General features: G+C 29.6%; 1 protein-coding gene across 1 annotated transcript in view; it reads left to right on the forward strand.

Annotated features, from left to right (window-relative positions):
* LOC123296295 (sushi, von Willebrand factor type A, EGF and pentraxin domain-containing protein 1) overlaps positions 1-17985 on the forward strand; it is a 35377-nt gene extending 17392 nt beyond the window's left edge. Inside the window, exons 3-10 of the mRNA XM_044877756.1 lie at positions 1897-2109; positions 6587-6807; positions 10131-10342; positions 10457-10665; positions 11575-11931; positions 12305-12484; positions 12975-13521; positions 17263-17985. Of these exons, the coding sequence (XP_044733691.1) occupies positions 1897-2109; positions 6587-6807; positions 10131-10342; positions 10457-10665; positions 11575-11931; positions 12305-12484; positions 12975-13521; positions 17263-17710 (2387 nt within the window). The 3' untranslated portion in view covers positions 17711-17985. The remainder of the gene's footprint in view (positions 1-1896; positions 2110-6586; positions 6808-10130; positions 10343-10456; positions 10666-11574; positions 11932-12304; positions 12485-12974; positions 13522-17262) is intronic.
* The last annotated feature ends 5005 nt before the right edge of the window (positions 17986-22990 follow it).

Consider the following 22990-nt stretch of genomic DNA (forward strand, 5'->3'; position numbering starts at 1 on the left):
AATATTATTAAAACTTATTAACTGGTTGTCATAAATCCAAGAAATCTCATGAATTTTAATATAATTTTTTAATAAACACTTTAATTGCACCAACCACCTTAATATGAAAATCTAAAAGTATTGATGTTAAATTTTAGTTTGTTTTGTTTTGTAAAAATATATTATTAAACATTTTACTGTATTTTAAACACCATTTTTATTATAATATTATTATTATTGTAGAAGAAAAACAGATGTTAATACAATAAATTTTACAATTTTACATGAAATAAAAATGGATTTTTTTTTTCATTTTGTACTCAATGATGAATAGTTCAATTATGCATTATCTATTTATTAATAATAATTATAATAATAAATACTAATGAATAGATTTTACAATAACATATGTTTGTTTAATTCCATGTGAAATATTTTCAAACACCTATTTTATTGAAAGTACTGGGAGTTCGTAAGTAATTTAGATAGTTAAATCGTAGCAATATGGAATCAAGTTTGGTTGTTCTTAATATATTTGTCCTGTATACAACGTGTTCTGTTATTGACTGCAGAAACCTAGCTTCCGAAAATAAGATCATCAAGAGCAACAAAAAAACTATTTTCCAAATCTGGATCTGAGGCCTTATTTGGGAGATACGGACATGACAAAAATTGATATATTTGTTCATTCACTGACTATCATTCGATAACCAGTAGCCAATAATAATCAGTAGATATTAGTAAGTTTCACTTAATCATACCCGTATCTCCCAAATAAGGCCTCAGATTCAAATTTGGAAAATAGTTTTTTTGTTGCTCTTGATGAGCTTATTTTTGGAAGCTAGGTTTATGCAGTGAATAACAAAACACGTTGTTTATCACACAAAAAATTACTCCACTACCGTGCTCATACATCCTTAATTAATCGGGCACAACGAGTTTTTTTTAAATAATTTTTTAAGCTTTTAACTTTAATTTAAATAGTTTTTTTTTTTAATTTCTTCCAACTAAGTAGTTTTGGAGAAATCTATGAAAACATATCATCCATCTACCGTTTTATGTTAAATATGTCTAGGTACTTTTGAAGTCGTTTATTGAAATAATCGTGCAACTCCCCCCTTAAAATTTTCGTAATTGAATTTTAGACATAAAATATCAAGCTTTATATTTAAATTGCCTTGGTGCTCGTACATCCTTAATGCAATTGGGTTTTTTGATTTTTTTAAATTTATTTCTTTTATTTTAATAACAATAATTTAAAATAAAATAAATAAATCCCGTTAAGTTTTTTAAAATGTTTATTGCATGATAATAAATTTTGACGTAATATTGATGCATTTTTGCATGCATGCATTAATAATGCGTTTCATTTAGTTTTATAAATATGAGTTAAGTTAATTTATTTAATGACTTAAAGACTCAAGTGTACTTAATGACAAGTATTATTATTAATTGCTAGTCAATAATAAATATGTTAAGTTTATTGGAATTTTCTAAAGAAATTTAAAAATTCATATTTCCAAGAAATTGTTATTTCCGTGGAGCGCTGACATTTAATTACGATTTTACTGTTTTTTTATTTCAACAATTATACCTGGCATACATATAATATATATCATGTCCTTAGCCACCTTTTAATGAGAGTCAAATATAAAAAAAATTTCAAGGAAAAAATTGCTCGTGTCAAAGGGAGGGGGGAGCATTAGGCATCTTGATGACCCTTGACCTTCAAGGTCAAGTAAAAGTCAAATCGTTTTCGTTACTGTTAAGACGTAGAAGGCCGTATATCTTAAGTTTTCAAAATATATACGAATTTGTATACAATAATTATAAATAATTCCATCATTGGTATCTATAGTATTTAAACAATAAACTCTGTTAATTATACTTTTCATTTATTTTTTTTTTTTTTTTCAGTATTAAATGTGGCTGCTGGTAAAGCTCCAATGCAAATTAGTACCGATGATGGAGGTATTCCACAAAAGGCAATTGATGGGAGCACAAGTTCATTTTATACGGGTGACACATGTACTCTAACAAAAGTGGAACGTGTTCCATGGTGGTACGTCAATTTATTGGAACCATATATGGTACAATTGGTACGATTAGATTTTGGAAATTCATGTTGTGGTAAGTTCAATTCTATTTTAACACCTGCCTAACGAGTTCTCTGGCCCAAACGCCATAAGAGTTCTCATTTTTCAAAATTAAACAACTAACCTATTATTATTAAATAATTGTTTTTTCGTTCAAAATTACCGCAGTTATAATGCCGTAACTATTAAGATATTAATAGAGCAATAAGCTGGAATAATACTGTGCTTGAAATTCGTAGGAAATTCTTAAAAATTAGAACTAAAAAACTTAAAACATTTATTGAGCATTCAAATTTAGGTTAGGTTAGGTTAGGTTATATTGACTGTCCACGAAGGACATACTTAGCCCATTTAAATTTAGATTTTTGTATAAAATAATTGTTTAAAAGTAAATTGCAAAGATACTTTTTTATATAAAAGTAATTAATTATGCACTTTATACGTAAAACTATTTTTAAAAAAACTTTTATATAGAATATAAACAAATTTTCTGGAACTTATTATTTGGCATATTTAGTCTGTAAATTGTTTAATTTTCATTTTTACCTAATCAAAAAATTACCTAAATATTCAATTTAAATGATTGATAAGAATATTTATAAATAAATATGTTTTCGAAATCAGATTTAATTAATTTGATTTTTTATGCTACTAAAATATTTAATCAATAAATTTTCTATCTTGTGGCGATTTTATATGTTTTGTGAGTTTACCCTTAGATATAGATCTTTTTAAAAAAAAAATCCCCAGAAAATATGTAAAATTTTTTTAAGTTAAATTACATTTTCCACATACAGTGTGTCGCATTTAAGATGAAGACACCTTCATATTTTCGATATTTATAGAAATATCACATTTTTCAATATACTTTATAGAAATCTGAACACTTAACTCAGCCAATACAAATTCACATACATGGCCGATTCTTAATATTTGGCCAAGTGTCAGAAATGGTTAGAGATATCGAAAAAAAATTATTAGAAAAAGTGCCAGTATTTCAATAAACGTAAATAATTTTGATTCAAAGCAGCTTTTTAAATATTCTCTAACTTTTCGATATCTCTAACCATCTCTGACACTTGACAAAATATTTGTCAATTGGTAGTAGGCTGAGTTTAAAGTTCAGATTTTGGTTTAGTATCTTAAAAAATATAACTGTGCAAAATTTCAAATCGATATTCCTATAAATAACTGAGAGTGTCTTCATCTTAAATGCGACACACTGTATATTAACTAAAACAAAATATAAATAAAGGATATATATAAGTTAGATTTTTTAATAAATCGAAACGTATTATCTGCTTCAAACTTACTAAATCTATTTTTGAAGTTTATTAGAATGAATCGCCATCTTTAATGTGGAATCTTCCAATATTTGTCTAAATCCTAACACGGATACAATTTTCATAATAGCGACAATAATCATTAAAATTTGTATTGCCTGTTTCAAATATAAATTTTATTTATTTATTAAATATTAAAAAGAATAAAATTATTAAAATTAATTGACTACATAATGAATTAATTAATAAACAAAATTAAATTAAAGTAGAACTTTCTATATCAAGTTTATTTTTAGTGAATTGTTTAATAAAACAGTTTATTTTGTGCATTCAATTTCTCTGATGACCGCAATTTTTTTTTTTTTAATTAAGAGCAATAATACGCAGTCAATGGCTGATGATACACCAAAATGACAAACCACATTATAATGTTAAATCAACTAAAGAATAATTTATTATTATAATTAGGATTCAGTATCAAAAATTATTATTACAAATATGTATATGTTATATATACAGCGTAATCTGTTATTGACTGCAGAAACCTAGCTTCCGAAAATAAGCTTATCAAGAGCAACAAAAAACTTAAAACCTAATTTGGGAGATACGGGTAAGGAAAAATTGATAAATTTGTTCATTCACTGACTATCATTCGGTAACCAGTAGCCAATGATAATCAGTAGATATTAGTAAATTTCACTTAATAATGGAAGGGATTTTAAAAAAAGTATAAAATTATTTAATTGGTTTTGGTCAAATCTCACTTTTTATATTTTTATTATATTTTTGCGAAAAAACATTAGATTATAAGTAAACAAACAAATTACGTCTTAATGGGCGTGGTTTGTTTGTTTACGTCCAATGATATAATTTTAATTAAGAGTTGTTCATCGACTAAAGAAATTTTCTAGATTTTTTCATTTTTCATAATACAAACCAGAGATGTGGTGCCCACTGCCGGACACATTTTTTAAGAGGGCCTCCAGGAGATCGCCTACAAAAACACTACCATATCAAATTTTTTAAATCGGCACGGAATCTTGTTTTTAAAGAAATGACCTATATGTATACGTTTTTAACACGCTTATATTAGCTTCACCTGTATGTATGTATGTATGTATGTTTGTATGTAACTCTCTAATATCATAAACATGCATAGGACATCATCAGTTATATACATTTATTATATACTACCGATAACCATACTATATATATATATATATATATATATATATATATATATATATATATATATATATATATGCTTAGAACAAACAATAAGCGTGTTTTTTAGTTTTTTAAACTATATTCTTATTATATTTGTGGAAATAAATAGTCTTCCCAAAAAAAAACAACTGAAGAAAAACGTGTTCTTTTTGCGCTTGCAAGTGGATATAACCCCTTAATTTGTGGATGTATTGCCTCAGGTGATTCGGTCTGGATAATTTGCCGCGAGAGAATTATCATCTGGTGGTTTGTTGCGCAGCCTTTGCTAATAATTCAAAAAAAAAAAAAATGTATACTAAATAATTGTAGGTATCAACTCACGAACCATTAATTGCATCAGACAAATACCTGTAATATATAACTAATTGAATTTAATTTGGTCTGTTTTAAATATTTTTTATTAAAATAAATACAAAATTAAATGAAATTAATAAACGTTGGTTGTTTGTTTGTTGTCTCATCATCAGACTCAGTGTAATAATAATAATAATAATAATAATAATGAAAGTAATTTTTATTTTTTTAAATAAATTAAAATACTTACTTGATTAATTTCATTTTTATTTGATTGTATCATTTTATTATAATCGTCACAAATTATATTTTTACTTATTTATTTTTTAATATTTTTATTTATTTTTTAAATAGAATGCTTTTTAAATAAAAGTATAGCATTTGACTTTTATTTTATAACGCCTGTAAAAGTGAGAGAAAATTTTCTTTGTCGGGGAACCTGAAAAATTTTTTATTGCAATGCTCTTTTAGTCCCATTTTGTTAAGAACATCCTTTAGCCGCCAATGTTAATTGAAAAATATTAAATTACAAGAAAAAATAATTTTTTTATAATAGTTTAAGTCTTTATCTATCGTATAGTGAAGTTTCAATCACGCTTTACCGTCTAAATTTTTTGAAAAAAATTTTCAAAAATATTAACATTTGCTTACAGCCTTACAAGAAAGTAGCACCCTACCAACTTTTCTTGAATTAAACCACTAGTTATCGATTAGATGGTGTTGAAAATTAGTTTTTCTAAATATTTAGGTTTCTGTTTTTGCACTAGAATATATAATTGACCGTGAAATTTATTGAGAAATAGGTAAATAATAAACTGAAAAAAAGTACTAGCAAAAAAAATTGTCCTTTAGGCAGCAAGTAAATACTTTGATTTAAGACAATATTTTCTTGAAGTAAAATGCCTATTTTATTGAATTAAGTAGGTCCTTTCGCCGCCTATGTTAATTAAAAAAAAAAAAAAAAAAAACACAATTTACTTTCAATCAGTGAAAGGACTATCTCAAGATATCATTCAACGATCAGCTTGATCTTTTCAATTTTAAGCTTTTCGCGGAATTAAAAATTTTCTTCAATTCCCTGTATCGGCCAAGGCCGTTTTCAAAATGACCCAGTCTGTAATGCGCTTTATTGTTAAAAGATTATTTTAGAATGTTTTATTTTCAAAAAGATTTGTCTATTAAATTCATTTAATCATTCAATAACTTTCTCCATTTTTTTAATCGTTTCTACCCAATCATATTCACCGATGATAATTTATAATTGATCACTTTACCATTCATAAAAAATTCTTTTGACTTATAATTATCATTTAATTAGACGTTACCTCTCATCTCGACACAAAATTTTTGACAATACCTACATTTAATTAATTGCTACAGGTTTTTACAGAAGATAAAATTTTTTTACTTGTTTTTATGAAGCGTGGATAATTTTATATAAATAAAAATTGTGTTAGTTTGCAAAATAATTTATAATTTAATTATTATGAAGAAAATTATTTATTAAAATGTCTAAGATCATTTTTTATTAATTTATATGATAAAAAATATTCTGAAGCGATTCGGTCAATACTATTTATTTGTAGAAAAAAGGAGCATTTATTAAACGGGATCAATGACGGATATTATCGGATCTATACAAATATAAAAAATTTAAAAATCGTCATATAAAACGACTCTCAATTAAAAAATTCTATTTGTTTTCAGGTCCAAATAAGCCAGCCACTGTGATCATACGTGTTGGTAATAATCGTCCCGATTTAGGTACAAATCCAATATGCAATCGTTTCACTGGATATATTGAAGAAGGTCAACCGTTATTCTTACCATGTAATCCACCGATGCCGGGTGCATTTGTCAGTGTACATTTAGAATTACAAACACCTACACAATTATCGATATGTGAAGCATTTGTTTATACAGATCAGGTAATTAGTAAATTAGATTAATAAGAGAGAGTTTTATTACAGAATTATATTCATTACATGTATATATTATATTAAAGGGGGAATTTAAGCACAATATCGAGACAAAACGAAATACTTGAGTCAAATTTAGTGATGAAACAATAAATTTCTAAGATATCGACTGAAATTTCTCCGGGATATGACCCTTGGCAAAAGAGTTTGGGTGATATCTCTGAAACTTCTCGTTCAATCGTCAAAGGAACTCGATTTTTGTATTTTCTGGGTCAAAATTACTCTATAAAATGATTTTTATCAAAATCGGATGCAATTTCCTCCACTTGGATAAAATCAATAAAATCAACAACAATAAATTTTCCGGAGTTTTTGGTATATCGCCTAAAATATTGTACGAAAAGTTTTTTTTCGGAGCATTTTGTGAGATTTTTCGAAAAATACTCATCTGATTGTGTAATTAACTGAATTTATATATTTTTTAGGTCTTAATTACTCGTAGAATGTGAAAATCTCGAAAATCTGATACATTTGGTAATGAAACGACAAACACAATTTTAGGCGATATCCCGATTTTGTATTTTTTGGTCAACATTACCCTAGAAGATGACTTTTATCGCACCTCTTCTAGAATTTCACGAAAAAATCTAGAATTTCATATGAAAAAATTTTGTTTCGGAATTTGAAGAAACTTTGATGAAAATTTGAAATAATTACGATTCCAAACATGGAAAAATCGAGAGTGGGAAAATTTTTTTTTTTAGATCGAATCTGAAGATTTCTTTAAGAATACTCAGCTAATCGCCAAATGACCAAAGTTTTTATAATTTTTTATCCTATATAATTCAAAAAAACGAAATTCTGGTAGATTTTGTCATTGAACTAAACAAGTTTCTTATCAACTTCAAGTTCAAGAAATTGCTCCGGTATTTCACCTCTGAAAGTATTGGTCCAATCGTTACAATCAAAACAAAATTGTTTTTTTCGTTCTTATTTAACAACGCTAGTTCAAGCCGGAGAACTGCTTCGAACAATCAACGCGATTTTATAGGTTCTAAGATATAAAAAACTTGAAACTATAGTAGAGAATTATAGTAGAGAAACTATACCTATATAGAGAACTAAAAAAAACCCTTTATTGATTGATTTTTATTACGGGAGGCGCTACTGTTTATAGGCGCAAAATTTCTTAATTCAAGATCGAAAATAAACAATTTTTTTTTCAGCGATACGTGTTTAATTCCTCCTTAATATTGTATTGAACTGTGTGTAATTTAATTGAAATTAATTATGTTATTTTCACATTGTTCTTAATAATTTTACCTTCATTAGCAAACAATAACTTCAATTTATAAATGAAAACCAGGTAGGTAATGCCTATTATATCCATGAGAATATTATTTACACCTAGATATCACCTATAATCTACGATTATGAAAACTGTGCCATTGGAACGGGGGCTCTTGTATACCAGACATAAACACAACGGATATCGTTCAATATAGTACAGTAAAACATGTTACAAAAATCGGCTAATAAAGGAAAATGAAAGAAACCGCTTGCATTTTGTTAAAACCTCATGGAATATGTTTCTTAGGTGTCAAGTATCATTAATAACGCATGAGTTAGTGGCGCAAATGTTTTTATTTGTTAATAAACAATAAATTGTTAATGCAATGAAACGATCAATGTTAAAGTTCACTTGAAAAATTAGTAATTAGACAACTTGTATGACGTAAATTTTAAATGTTTGTCAAATAATCGAAAACTATTATATATGTATAACGTATACGTAATTCAAGTTACCTATTTATTAATTTTATAATTCAACTTTAACATTAACCGTTCCATTGAATTAACAATTTATTGTTTATTAACAAATAGAAACCTATGCACCACTAACTCATGCTTTACTAATGATATTTGACACCTAAGAAACACATTCCATGAGGTTTTAGCAAAATGCGAGCGGTTTCATTCATTTTCCTTTATTTGTGACATCTTTAACTGTACTAATAAGATAGAGAACTGCGATTTAGCGAAATTATTATACTTGGAGACTTTGAAAACATCTGGCTGAAAGCAACTAAATTGTACATTTCTTTGCTGTTTATACAGGGTGTACCATTTTAATATATAATAGTTAATAGCTCGTTTTGTAGTAAATCAATCAAAATTTTCTTTAATCAAAAATTGTAGAGTTTGAATGGGGGAGCATAATGTTCTGACATCAGATTGGACCTAGTTATCCAATTCTAAACGGTAAGAGATAGAATAACACTAAGTTAGAAAGTTGATACTCATAAAAAAAACTAACAATTTTTGTTTAAACTATTTTTTCGAAAAACGTTAGATTTCGGAGGAAATGTAACTTAATAATATGTCATTATTGCATTTAATCGAAAGAAAATACGCTCAAAGATTATCGATAATTGTTGGTCAAAGTCATGAACACGGGCGAATGTCCTGTATTGCCCTCGACATCTTTTGGCTAAAGGATTTTTCCATAGTTAGCGTGTTTTCTATCGATTAAATGCAATAATGACATATTTTTAAGTCGCATTTAATCTGACGATTTTCGAAAAAATGGTTTTGATGAAAAATGTTACTTTTTTTATAAGGATCAACTTTCTGATTTCAAATTTTATTCTATCGCTTATCGTTTAAGATCTGAATTGGCTATTAAAAAACCCCAAAGAACGAGGTCCAAACTGTAGTCAGAACATGATGTCCTCCCATTAAACTATGCAACTTATGTTTGATTTATTTTTTGGTTGGTTAACTACCATTATAGATTAAAATGGTTCACCCTGTATTTATATTAGTTCCACAAGCTTTGCTCGATTTTAGCTAATCCTGCAAGTCATGGGTTTTAATTAACAAATTTTGACAGCTCAATGAAAGAAGACTTCATATCTGAAAAACTAAAAATTGGTCAATTTGAAATAAAATTAAATCGAAAATTTAACTTTGACAGCATACCGTTTCCACGTTTATTCATGCTAAGTGTTGATTACAAACCAACTAACACTAAAATAGAGCACTCATAGGAGTATTTCACAGAGCCAGATTAAGACACCAACCAGACACGATACTTAGTAATTTTTGGAGACTTTAATTCAAAGGCCAAAAATTTGTTTTTGACCTTACACATCTGTCTACCTAGATATATTCTACGATTAAAAAAAATTGTCCTAAAATATTATAAACCCTGCCCTAAGCCACCGGTGAATAATTGGAAAAAAATCGTAATTCCCCTATCGGAAATAACCAAAAAGGACCCAAATAAACATTCTTTGTGGTTTTAGTTGTAAATTTTAATTGTTTTTTAGGCATTACCAATTGAACGATGCCCGCAATTTCGTGATCAACCCCCAGGCAGTACAGCCACATATAATGGAAAATGTTACATATTTTATAATCGTCAACAACTGAAGTTTCGAGATGCATTAGCATTTTGCCGTAGCCGCGGAGGCACACTAGTCGATGAAAGTAATCCAGCATTACAAGGATTCATAAGTTGGGAATTATGGCGAAGACACAGGTAAATTGAAAAAAAAATGTATTCTTTTCTTAATCTAACTTTTAAGATTTGTACAAATTATTTCAACAACTTTTTTTCAAACCGCTTTCCTCATTTCGTACGTTAATGTTTAAGGAGCGATTCAAATAGTCAATATTGGATGGGTGCCGTTCGAGATCCGCAACAACGCAACAATTGGAAATGGTTAAATGGTGAAGATGTAACAGTCTCATTTTGGAACTTACCTGGTGGTAATGAAGATTGTGCTCGATACGATGGATCCAAAGGATGGCTATGGTCGGATACGAATTGTAACTTGAATTTGAATTATATATGTCAACATCGTAAGTAGACAGATAATTTTGTAATATCTTATCTACATGGCATTCAAAAAGTATGGGAAGGGCACTTTGTTTTAAAAAACGAAAAACACGTGTAATATTTTTCTTATCTATCTAATGAAATCCACTTTTCGATATCACAACGGATCCTTAGGTCTAAGTGTGTCTCACTCCAGGACAGCCGCTTTGACCTAACCTAACAATAACTGAAATGAAAATCGAATGAAGAATCTAAATCAAGAGAAAATATACAATTGATTGATTGAGTTAATTTTTGAAACACCCTGTATAGACAATGTTGAATATCAATGCTTGAATTATTTTTAATAAATTATGACAGTTTAAAAAACCAAAACATTTATGGCTACCATTCGGCTTCCATTTGTTCAAGTTTTGAAAATTTTGCAAAATTTTCGACTTTACTAGAAAACTTTTTTTTTTGTTTTTCAAAAATCTTTTATAATTTGAAGCTATCTACAAATTTTCAACTCTCTATCTTTTATAGTTTTGGAGAAAATTGACAACAAAATTTTGCCCTAATTGGGTTTTCTCACTGGAACCAAACTATTTATTTTTTACTAGAGAACATTTTTTACATTTAAACTTTTCTTCTATCTCTTGCGGTTTACAAAATGGGTCCTGAGCACGCTACAAAATTTTTTTGAGTTATCGTATTCTCGGACGGACAAATGGAATCAACATTTTTAAGCGCTACAAACTTGGAACAAAAATTATTATACCATGATATATATTTCATATATATTCAGGTATAAAAATAGGAGCAAGAGTTTTTTCGTTTTTCAAAACAAAGGGCATTTTACGAGTTCTTGGACTGTTCCCATAGTTTTGAATGTTCTGTTTAATAGCATTAAAATTGCATAATACTAATAATTTTTTTCTGAATTTCTCAAGAACCTAAAGCTTGTGGTCGACCAGAACAACCACCCAATTCAACAATGATCGCACAAAACTTCAATGTGGGATCAAATATTGAGTACCAATGTGACGAGGGTCATCTATTAGTTGGACCATCAATACGAACATGTTTGGATACAGGATTCTATAATGAATTCCCACCGGTATGTAAGCGTATTCAATGTGGATACCCTGCTGATATTGTCAATGGCGAATATCATCTAACCAATGGAAGTGTTGGATATTTGAGCCATGTCGTTTACAACTGTCATGATGGCTATGAAATGATTGGCCGGGCCCAATTAATCTGTGATATTGACGAACGATGGAATGGACCACCGCCAAGATGTGAACGTAAGTTTATTTTCCCACTTTACATTTAGTAGACATTTAGAAACGCATCTTCATTGCAAATAAGGAGTGCTTTAAGTGAATTTGTGACGTCCTGTCTGGCAATACGTTTTCGCCAAAGTTGAACTTTGTCACCCCAGAAGTCACAGACTTCATCGAGCAAAATAGAAGATTATGCTTCCATAATTCCTTCTTCATTTTGTTGAGAAAGAAACAAGAAAATTTATATGTAGAGATTTTCAATTGGAAGGGAGTTTGACCCCCAACTCCTCCCCCCGTGCACACGAACCTATATCAATTTGACGTCCAATTTACTCTATAATTATCGCTCAAACTATTCAAAAATTCAGTTTTTAAATTAACATATTTCTTGCAGCAATTGTTTGTGAACCACCAATACCAATAGCAAATGGTCGATTTATTGCCACTAATAACGATACTATTTTTGGAACAATTGTGGAATATTTCTGTTCAAGAGGATATAAATTAGTTGGTGCAAAACAAGTGATTTGTCAAGCTAACGGGCAATTCGATTCACCGCCACCTGTTTGCAAAGGTAACTATTGTTTTTTAAATGTATTTATATTTTACCTCAGGAAAAAATTCGCTGGAGTTGTTTTAAAACCCCAATGTGCTGCAGGAATCAACTCGTTTATTAAAAAAAGGCGGTCATACGACATCCGGTGCCTTTAAATAGAACTACGATACCAGGGTTTCAGCAGGTGTTGAATAAGTGGATGGATATTAAGAAAACATAGTAACTTACAACAATACTGTTCAAATAATTGAATGAACTTCCTAATAAAAAAAATAGACCACTCTTTTATGGTTTAGTCATTCCATAAACCATTGCTGCTTTCTTTAACATTTAAGCCTACTTATGACTGCCAAATTGACTGCTTAATGTCATTAGTGATTTTCCCAATACCATTCGCTTTATTGCCAACCATGCCGAACGCTTATTCACTGTTTGTCAAATAGCAGATGTATGTTTGGACTTTAATACTTTCATCATCAATACAAAAATGTTTTATTCCAATTTTCAGAGGATCAAAATACAATTGCCCCATCAAATCCGTCATCGACCAGTCGTCGCCCGTCACGACCTCCAACATCACCCTCATCGACAAGTACACGCCAACGAACAACGAAACCCACAAGACCATCAGTAACCACTTCATTACCCACACAAAAACCAATTCCCGCTCCCAAAGAGGACAAAGATAACAATTTAAGTGGTTCCGTTGACATACCAGCGATTGACGCGCATCCAGGTCGTGTTCGAGAGGATAAGAATCCGTATCGTCGTAAAATAACGACTACAACCACGACAACCACACATCCAAAACGTAAAGAGGATTTATATAGTGGTGCTTCACATCCGCAAGAGAATGAGATTACAAATAAAATTAGTGGTCGACAAGATGAGAGTGCAAATGTGAATATACCATTATCGGTAGACGGTGGTATCGATCGACGTGGTGATACATATGTTGCCCGCTTGAATTTGGGAGCAATTATTGCACTTGGTGCATTTGGTGGATTTGTATTTCTTGCAGCACTTATTACCACAATAGTGATTCTGATACGAAGGTATGTGTTCCATTCATTTTTTTAAATACGTTTTATGTTTGTTTTCGCCCCTTTTTAGTTGTTAGTTTACGAAATGAATACAACAAATCAATGTTTGTGCTACTATAGGAAAGAGTCAAAAAGAAAACTCAATCTTCTAAATTTGATCAATCAGACTGTTTAGCTAACAGTTGGGCTGAAAAGTTCGTAGGCTAACATAATAAAACACATTTTTTTGGCCAAATTCGATTTTATTGTTCAACATAGTTGCCTTCGAGGGCGATACAGCGATTATAGCGGTCATACAATTTTTCGATACCATTTTTATAGTACGACTTGCCTGGCCTCAAAATAAGCTTCAGTTTCGGTGATTACCTCTTCATCGGCGATAAATCTCTTTCCAGTGAGAATTCTCTTGAAGTCTAAGAACAGGAAAAAGTCGCTGGGGTCCAAATCTGGGGAATACAGTGGAAACGGAAGAAATTCGAAGTCCCATACATGCAATTTTCCATCGTTTTCATTTATTCGTGACACGGCGCATTGTCTTGATGAAACAGCAAGTTGCTTCACTCAAAATTATATATCTCACAAACTAATAGTAGGTACGACAGCTGTCAAATGCATACATATGCCTTTTGAAGGTGGAGGCTAACTAAAAAAGCACCATCTATGTGTCAGTCCACAAACTTACTACCGGGTATACAAGGTGACTCAAAATTGCATGTTGGTTTTACCTTGCGATAAGGAACATAGTTCCAAAAATAGATCAACAACAAGAAAGCTTTGTCCCATGTCCTCATTTCACTTCTACTAAGTATCACTTTTATCAAAATGATTTATCCAACAGTTTAAGTTTTTTATTTTCTTTTAATTCGAACAATTAATTTAACGCATATTTTACGCCGATTTTCGAGTACAAATGCCTTCACCGAATTATTTTTAGTATTATTTTCTCGAATTAATACAAATCCTTAATTAAAATAACAAAGAAACTCAATTTACATTGATTAAGTTGTATTCATTACTTAAACTAAGTAAGTAAATAGAAATGAAATTGTATTTGCTTGCTTTTCATCACCTACAGAAAATAATAAGAGTGTCTAATCGAAATAGTCTCTGCTAGAATTGATTAAAAAACAGAAACTAGTTGATAAAATTCAATGTTATAGCTTCGATCAGACACGGATGACACTCGTGGGAACACGATAAATTTTCATAGAACCACCTCATAACCTTATGAAAAATGGCTCTCCTAGAAATTCTCACAAGCTTTGTAATCGAAAGGCATTACACGATACAAATTTTGGAAATGACTTTAAGAATTTGAATTACACTGGAAACAACTTTTTGAAATAATTAATTCAGAAGTTAAGAAATTTAAATTAGATGTCTATGTCCAAGTTTCCAAATTTGAAATATGTTGGAAATGAAGCTAAGTTATGAAGAGTTTCAAGAATTTAGTAGCCAAACATCCCCCTTTTCATTTGCAAAATGCATACGTTTCATTTGTAAAGAATAAATTTATTTGCAGTCAAATAAAAAAAGAAAGTAATGAAAAAGGGAAATGGTAATTTAAAAGGCAGTATAACAATAGACCCGAGACAAAATATCCCACGACAAAAGTCCGCGACCTAAGATCTGAAGACTGAATTTTGTTTAAAAAAATAATCAAAAAACCAACCGATAAATTAACGTATCCACGGACTATAGACATAGATATTTACAGGGTGTCTGGAGTGCAAAATTTTAAAATATTAAAAAGTTTAAATTAATTCAGTGAATCAGTACTGAGTGATCGTAATGTCAAGGCTAACCAAAAAGTCAAAAAACCCCATAGACCTCATGCAAACTTGACCACATTAAAGGCTTGGCCAACCCGCGGATTAGTGAGTGAACGCAATCACAAGGTTAAGCAACAAGCCATAAGTCGAAATCATAGAATAATAATTTTATTATTCTCATTTTTCATCGGATCTTTTGTCACCAGATTTTCTGTCTTCGGGTCAAAAGTCATAAAGCCATTTAAAACGATAGAAAAAATAAAATTATACACTTTTGATCTAGATTAAGATATAATCCACACATCTCAAAATTTAGATTATTTGATCTACCTACAGCCATTTTCCATAAAGTTTGAGAAGGGATCTTCTAAATATCATTTATTTGATTAAAAAATAATAATTTACAATTTCACTTCATTCTTCACTATACTTTGCAAATGATAACTTTCGATTTACAAACTAACATTTATCATATGGTTAAAACAGTGGTGTTGGGGGGCAGTCAAGGCGGAAGCACAGACTGCCCACAGGGGCCATGCCGTCTCGTTGGTATACACTCCTGGCCCTGCCTTTCCCCGACCAGCAAGTCGGACGTCGTGAGTTTGCACGCAACTATAGATCCCATCAAAGAGCTGGATACTTTTCGAATCCCATCTAATAAAAATAACTAAAACCAATGCATTATACATGTGTTGTTTTCGCAAATACGCTTATCAAATATAAATTAAGGTATTGTAATTAGCAAATTACTAATTTAAAAATTTAACACTTATCAAAAACGCACTTTACTAAACATCAAATTTTAATTATTATTTCAAATTCTCTGATATATATAAACCGCCTTTCATATTATTAGTTTGGTGCATAATCCGAGAGCGGCAGCATTGAGTGTAGATATAAATAGTAGAGACATCCATGCAACAAAATATTAAGCAAATTTAAGGACAACCTTTGCCTTAAAATAAAACTACCATAACCGGCTTAAACTAGGTTTCAGCAGGCGTTGAATAAATAGATGGATATTGAAAAACCATAGAAATTTACAATAATGCTAACCAAATGTATGAATTAACTATCTAATTTAAAATAGCTCATTCTTTTAATGGTTTAGTCATTTCATAAACCGTTGTGTTTTTAACATTTAGCCCTGCTTATGACTGACAAATTGACTAGTTGACGTCATTAATAATTTTCCTAATAGATTGAGCGAATTCGCACTATTCATTTAATGATTCAAAATCAAAATTATTAATATTAATTCGTTTCTAATGATTCTTAAAAATGAATCGTTTGAGATAATACTAGGACTAAAAGATAAAGATAGATACCTTCGCTATTTTCGTCTACATTCAATGTCTCATCATGCGAATTTTGCACCCGGCCGATAATATGCAAGAGGATAAGCCAAATTAACAATGCTTATGAAATTTTTGAGCTAAGTTTTATGGAATTTTGGAATAATTGCTTATATGGTTTTATTTGATAAATTCAGAGATTTTTTTCATACATTTTTTGGGATCCACTGTTTTTTGCACATTTACAAAAGCACATCTTTCTGTGGGCCAGGAGAGAACACATAAATTACAAATACTGTTATTACAAATTTGAATGGCTTGTTGGTGGCACATTTTTTTTATTATCATTTTCATAAATAAAATAGTTCATATTTTAAATACAAAGCTTTGCCATTAAGATGTGAAGAAAATTTAATGCTTGGTTGCAATTTTATGAAAATATAATTTTTTAATTTATAATGTATTCAATTTCTGTTAGATAACTGTTCGGAGCAGCTCCGGTTACCTAAATATGAGTATGAATACATTTTCCGAATACATTTTTATATCGTCTACCAATTAAAGATTAAAAAAAATTGAAAATTTCACTCCTTAAATTTTCTCCAAATCTTTCAGTAACACCCTATATACTTGAACCGAAAACAAAGTTTGTTTATGAAAATAAATTTTGATTTATAATATTACAGAAATCAAAGTGCCAAACATTATCGACATCGAGCTTCTCCAGATTGTAATACGGTTGCATCCTTTGATTCCTCAAGTTCAGAATCACGTAACGGTTTAAACCGTTACTATCGACAAGCATGGGAAAATTTACACGAATCAGCTGGTAGTAAAGCTGGCTTAAAAGCAAGTCGTGCTTCTGGTGCAAATCATTCACCGTTACGACGTAAGGAAACCTTAGATGATCCACATTTCAATCGTGAAAGGCATCGTGAAGGTTCAGCTGAACTGGTTGTTGCCGATATAGCAACCACGTCAAATCAACAACATGCAGCTTTACGACCATCTGGTGAAAAGAAACGTCACCATCATCATCACCATCATCACGAAACGCGTGGGGCACATAAGGATTGGGGTGTGCCACGAAATACATCACACCATCGTGAACATAACCACAGTAGGAAATATTGACAACCTCATATGGTTATTACAATTAAATTGGAGGAATAGTTTCAAATCGAATAGACCAATCATTTTGATCGAAGAAAAATGGAAGTTTTAAAACTCAGTGGCGTATTTAAGCAGTCTTAGTGCTTTGCTATGAAAAATTTTATTATCTGGGTCAATTAAGCAACTTTCGCACACAAATACAGCTAAAATCGCATTTGGATTAATATAAATTATAGCTACAAGTAATTTTTATGTTACAAGGAGTTCGTTTGGTGGCTTGGTCACTAAAAACAAGACGGAACTCTAAAGAATCGGGTTTGCGCTCCCAAAATTAGTTCTAGTAATATTTCTTAAATCCGCCACTGTTTAATCTTGTGAATTCTTTTTTGCGCGTAAAAAAATTAGTTTTGTGTAAATATCTCGTTTTCTTTCGGTTGAAAATCTGTTTTTAGTTAGTAAATAAATTGTTTGACGAAGGTTCAAGACACTCGTAACAATCATTCCTGGGTGGAGGGTACTAAACTAAGTAAGCGTGTTACTAGGGTGTTAAGTTGATGATGGATACAAAAACTTTATGAAAAATTCGATATCTAACAAGATTTAAAAGCGACGGCGAGAGAGTTCGGAAAATGTTACAGTGTCTTCTACACTTTATTTCGGATGTAAAAATAATTTAGGCGCAAAAAATCATCTCAAAAGTATTTGTTGAGAAGAAGTAAGGTCGTAAAATGATTGGTCTATTAAATGTTATAAATATATTTAGAGTTTTATTCTAAAATATTATATTATTTTTAAAATTCACTCCCCGGCAAAGAAAATGAGACAATATTAAACGGTTTTTAAGTCTATCGTGATATTTCAATTTCAATAGTAACGCGCTCAAATCAAGTTTTAGAAAATATATTTTTATCCCATTTTCTATGCCGGTCTGTGTACCTATATATTATTTGTACATACAATTATTTATTTTTAATTTTTAAAATACAAATCGTTACTTTCTAAGTTGTTAAAAACTTTAAATAAATATATAGAAAATAAGAAATTAGGATGAAAGATCAATTAAGTACCTTTGGAACGTTAAATCTTAAAAGTGTAGCCAGTTTTTTGAAATCATAAGTTAGATTCCAACAGAATTAAGTTCTGAATTAGCTATATAAGTATTGTTTAAATTTAAACGGGTGAAGTATTAACTTTTGTTACTGCAACCGTTAAGTTTCCCTAAAATAAATCCGTTGTTAAGGTGTATTTTCACACTGAATTTGAGCGTCAAATAGAGCTTTTCATTTTAAAATCACGATTCACTTTTGTTTCGTACTAAATGATTTATAATCAATGTGATAAAATGAATAACAAATATCTTCTATCTTAGTCTTACTTATTGCTGTCAGTACGAAAAAAATAAACGCTGCACTTGCGCTTATGACATGCTGAAAAGGCCTATTAAATCCCGTGCTCAGTTTAGGTCGTGCTGCCATCTGGAAAATCATTTAGCATTTAGCAAGTTAAATCGTAAAAAGCTAAACATAATATTTGTATTTCAGCTTTTTATTCTCAGGAGTGATTTGACAGTACTGTTATATAGTTTTTTTACTATCGATCTCATGTGCTTTATTATGCATATCTCAAGATATCGACTTTAAATATTCATAAACTGTTTTGTCGCTCATTTTTAGAATTTGACGCTGGATATAACTTTATTTTTTTCGACTAGGTAGAACCTTATTTGACACACAAAGGCATCGCCAAACGTCATCATGAGATTAGATCTTTACTCTTACCACTTTTTATTGATTTAAAAATAATTTTTAAATTTCCCAATAGAATGATTACAATTTCCCAATAGAATGAAACAATTACTTCATAACTAATTCAAAATTGATAATTCACTATTTTCAGTCTTTATTTTAACGTAAATCAAGTTACCCAATTATTCTATAAAAGAATAAAGACTTGTCTACACGATCTTGATTCAATAATTTATAAATGACATATGAAATTAGGTTTGCATATCAAATTATAACCAAATTGAAAAACGATTTAAATAACTGTAGCTGGGAGAACAAGTTTAAACAAATATTCTTTGTAACTTTTGTACGCGCAAATCAATAAAGGCTAATACTTTCAATAGTCACAAATGAAACCATATAATGAAAGTTGTGACTAACTTTGAGTGTCACAAATTTTAATAAAACCTTGAGTAAGTAAAGATTACATAAACAAAGACATTAGACGACAGAGAATTAGAGCTCCAATATTGGGAAATCACTAATGATGTTAAATAGCCAATATGACAGTCATAAGCAGGCTTAAAAAGATAAATCTTAAAAAAAAAACAGTAGTGATTTATGGAATAAATAGACCATTCAAAGAGTGAGCTATTTTTGAACCTTCATGTATTTTTGTGGACAAACAAGATAGGTTCGATAAACCTACCTTTTATGACTGAATAGTCTAGGGCTCAAAATAAGGTTAATAAAAGTAAAAAAAATTCCTCACAGGTTGTGATACTCAAGCATGACTCAACTTTTAAGTAATATATGAAGGTTTACATTAAGTATAAGAAAATTCCAGAAACGTAATCATTTGTTAAATAATGTGTAAAGGATATTTTTGATACAAAAAGTGGACTAGTCTCCAAAAATTTCCCATCCATATTTTATTCGCACCAAAATTGTACTTTATAAAAACAATAACCAGAAAATTGTTTGAGTTGTTATTCTCGTTATTACATTCTCGCATTACAATTGGTGTAACTAGGGGGAGCTAGGGTAGGCCAGGCCCACCCTAGAAAAATTTATGGTTTAAAAAAAATGTATAAGCTTACAAATTGTATCAATTGCAAGTATCGATTTATCAAAACTATGAAAAAATACAAGTAAATAAAAGAAAATATTTTTTACATTTTTTTTGTAAATGAAAATGTAATATTACTTAAAATAAAATCGATAAAATCGATTTTTTTTAAATTAAACGTGTTTTAACTTTCAACTCTAGCTATACGCCAATGGAGGGAGGTCAATTAACTAAAATGTATACATAATGGCACGGAATAAAGAACACACAGCAAAACAATTAGATAATCAAGTTAATATAAATTTTCTGGAGACTAACCTACATGAAATGAAAAGTCATTGTACAGTATAAAGAATTGTACATTAATTAGAATAAAACAATTTACTTTTTAGATTTAGCATCACCAAATTTTGTACAACTTTCTAAACAAAATATTTATTCATTTTAAATAAACTACACTCTGCAAAAATAAAAACGCGACACTTGTTCTTTCGTTAAGAATAAACAATTTGCAGCCATGACAACTTAACTTTGTTATACTTATAGTTCTTTTAGGCTCTACCAGGGCTCATTTTAAGGACAAACAAGTTAACTTTGAAGATGCACCATTCCAACTTACGCTCCAAGCGTTTCAAAAACCTTAAAATTAGGTATCGAAAATTGAGGTCTTAGAAAAAAAATTTCAAATAAAAAAATAGAAAAAAAACAAGAATAGAAGAAAATTGGCTCCTGTTTGTCCATGAAGACAGACATCCACGTTTGCCTGATAAAGAAACTAAATTCAATTTTTTTATTTTCCTTAAAAAGGAACCGATACGTATTTTTCCGTTGTATAATTTTCTATTCTGTTTTTTAAATATAAGCTGTTTATTTGTTTCCCGGTCATGTCCATTCCAAAACGAAAGTACATTATTCTTTTGTTTTAGTTTTTTTATGAGAGTGTTTCGTGAATATTGTTTGTGATTATATTTTTTTGTAATTTTAATATATAGTAATATATTTTTATGAATGTTATTTGTTTTGTGAACACCTTGGCCTTACTTTTTTTTAATATACTTATTTGTGGTTAAAATTCGATTTCCTATTAATATGCTTGTGGTACGAAAAGTAAATTTAAAGAAAGGCTGACATTGTTCACGAATTGTGAAAAGGATATATATAGCAGATTTTTTTTAAAAACAAATATTCAGAATTCATTACATTTATTTACTTTTAATAGTAAAACCGTGACTCTTTTTATACAGTGCCCCAGAATAAGTATACTCTCAGCTTTCAGAAATGATAAATTTTACGTGTCTGGAATGAAATCTCATTGATAATGGAGTATTCATTCGATTGAAATTTTGATAAAAGAGAGTCATAACCGTGTGATTATTGTTAATTTCATTTTCTTATATTTTCGAAAGAAACATTTCTGATGGACAAAACGAATTCCTTAATATGGTTGTTTTGCCCTTTGAGGTACGGAACCACGAAGTATAGATACAAGAAGTCCGAACGGTATATGCTTTCCATGGTATTCATGTACACAACAATAAACCCAGATCATAGTTCTTTTTTCTGCCACTGGGCTGCGCAATAATTCAGGATGTACCGATGCTATTACTATTATTACACGTAATTACGCACTGCCGAATGCTGAATTTAATTAAATTAAATATAAAATATTAATTTATTTATGTAAAATTAGTTGTAATAAAAAGAAATGGCAAGGTGTTTCATGTACACAATAATAAACCCAGATCATATTTCTCTTTTCTGCCACTGGCTGCGCAAGAATTCAAGATATACCTATCTGTCCTCTAAATTGAGATCATTCGTTCAACATTACGTTCAGCCTCCTTGTATCTATACTTCATGTACGGAACACTTAAAGAAATATTAACTCGAAATTCACAACCTTATATAATATAAGGTTGTTTATAACATAAATTTTCTATCAGCGACGAATAACGAATAGCGACCAAATATTACTACAGTAATCTGAAAAAGGCAAAATCAAATCTCTAAATCATTGATAACGTTTGAAAGATATATCGCTATCATTTCTGAAATTTAGCTATATGTATTCTGTGATACCCTGTATAAACAGGGTTTGTGTAATAGTTTTAAAAATAATAAAAGGAGGAAAATTATTTTTGTATTACCATTCTTACTTACACTTTTTTCTTTGCATTAAGACTGTAGAATATTCAAACTAATATTAGATTTACACAAAAAAAAAAAAAGAAAGCCTAGACAAAACAAAAATTTTAGGATAGTTAGTGCCATTGCACTCGAAGGTTACAATATTATGTTTAAATATTGTCTAGGTGTTTTAACATTAATATTAATTAAAAAAATTTAATTATTAAGAACTTATTGTCAAAATTATGTATATGTATTGCAATTTTCTTCAATAAAACCAATAAATCTGTAATTTTCTTTTTATACACTGTTTAACATTGTTATTTATTCTATTTTTAGGAAAAATAATAGGAAAACTAGCGATCCATCCGATTAACTCGT

The sequence above is a fragment of the Chrysoperla carnea genome, chromosome 3 (assembly GCF_905475395.1).
Source record: "Chrysoperla carnea chromosome 3, inChrCarn1.1, whole genome shotgun sequence".
NCBI lineage: Eukaryota > Metazoa > Arthropoda > Insecta > Neuroptera > Chrysopidae > Chrysoperla > Chrysoperla carnea.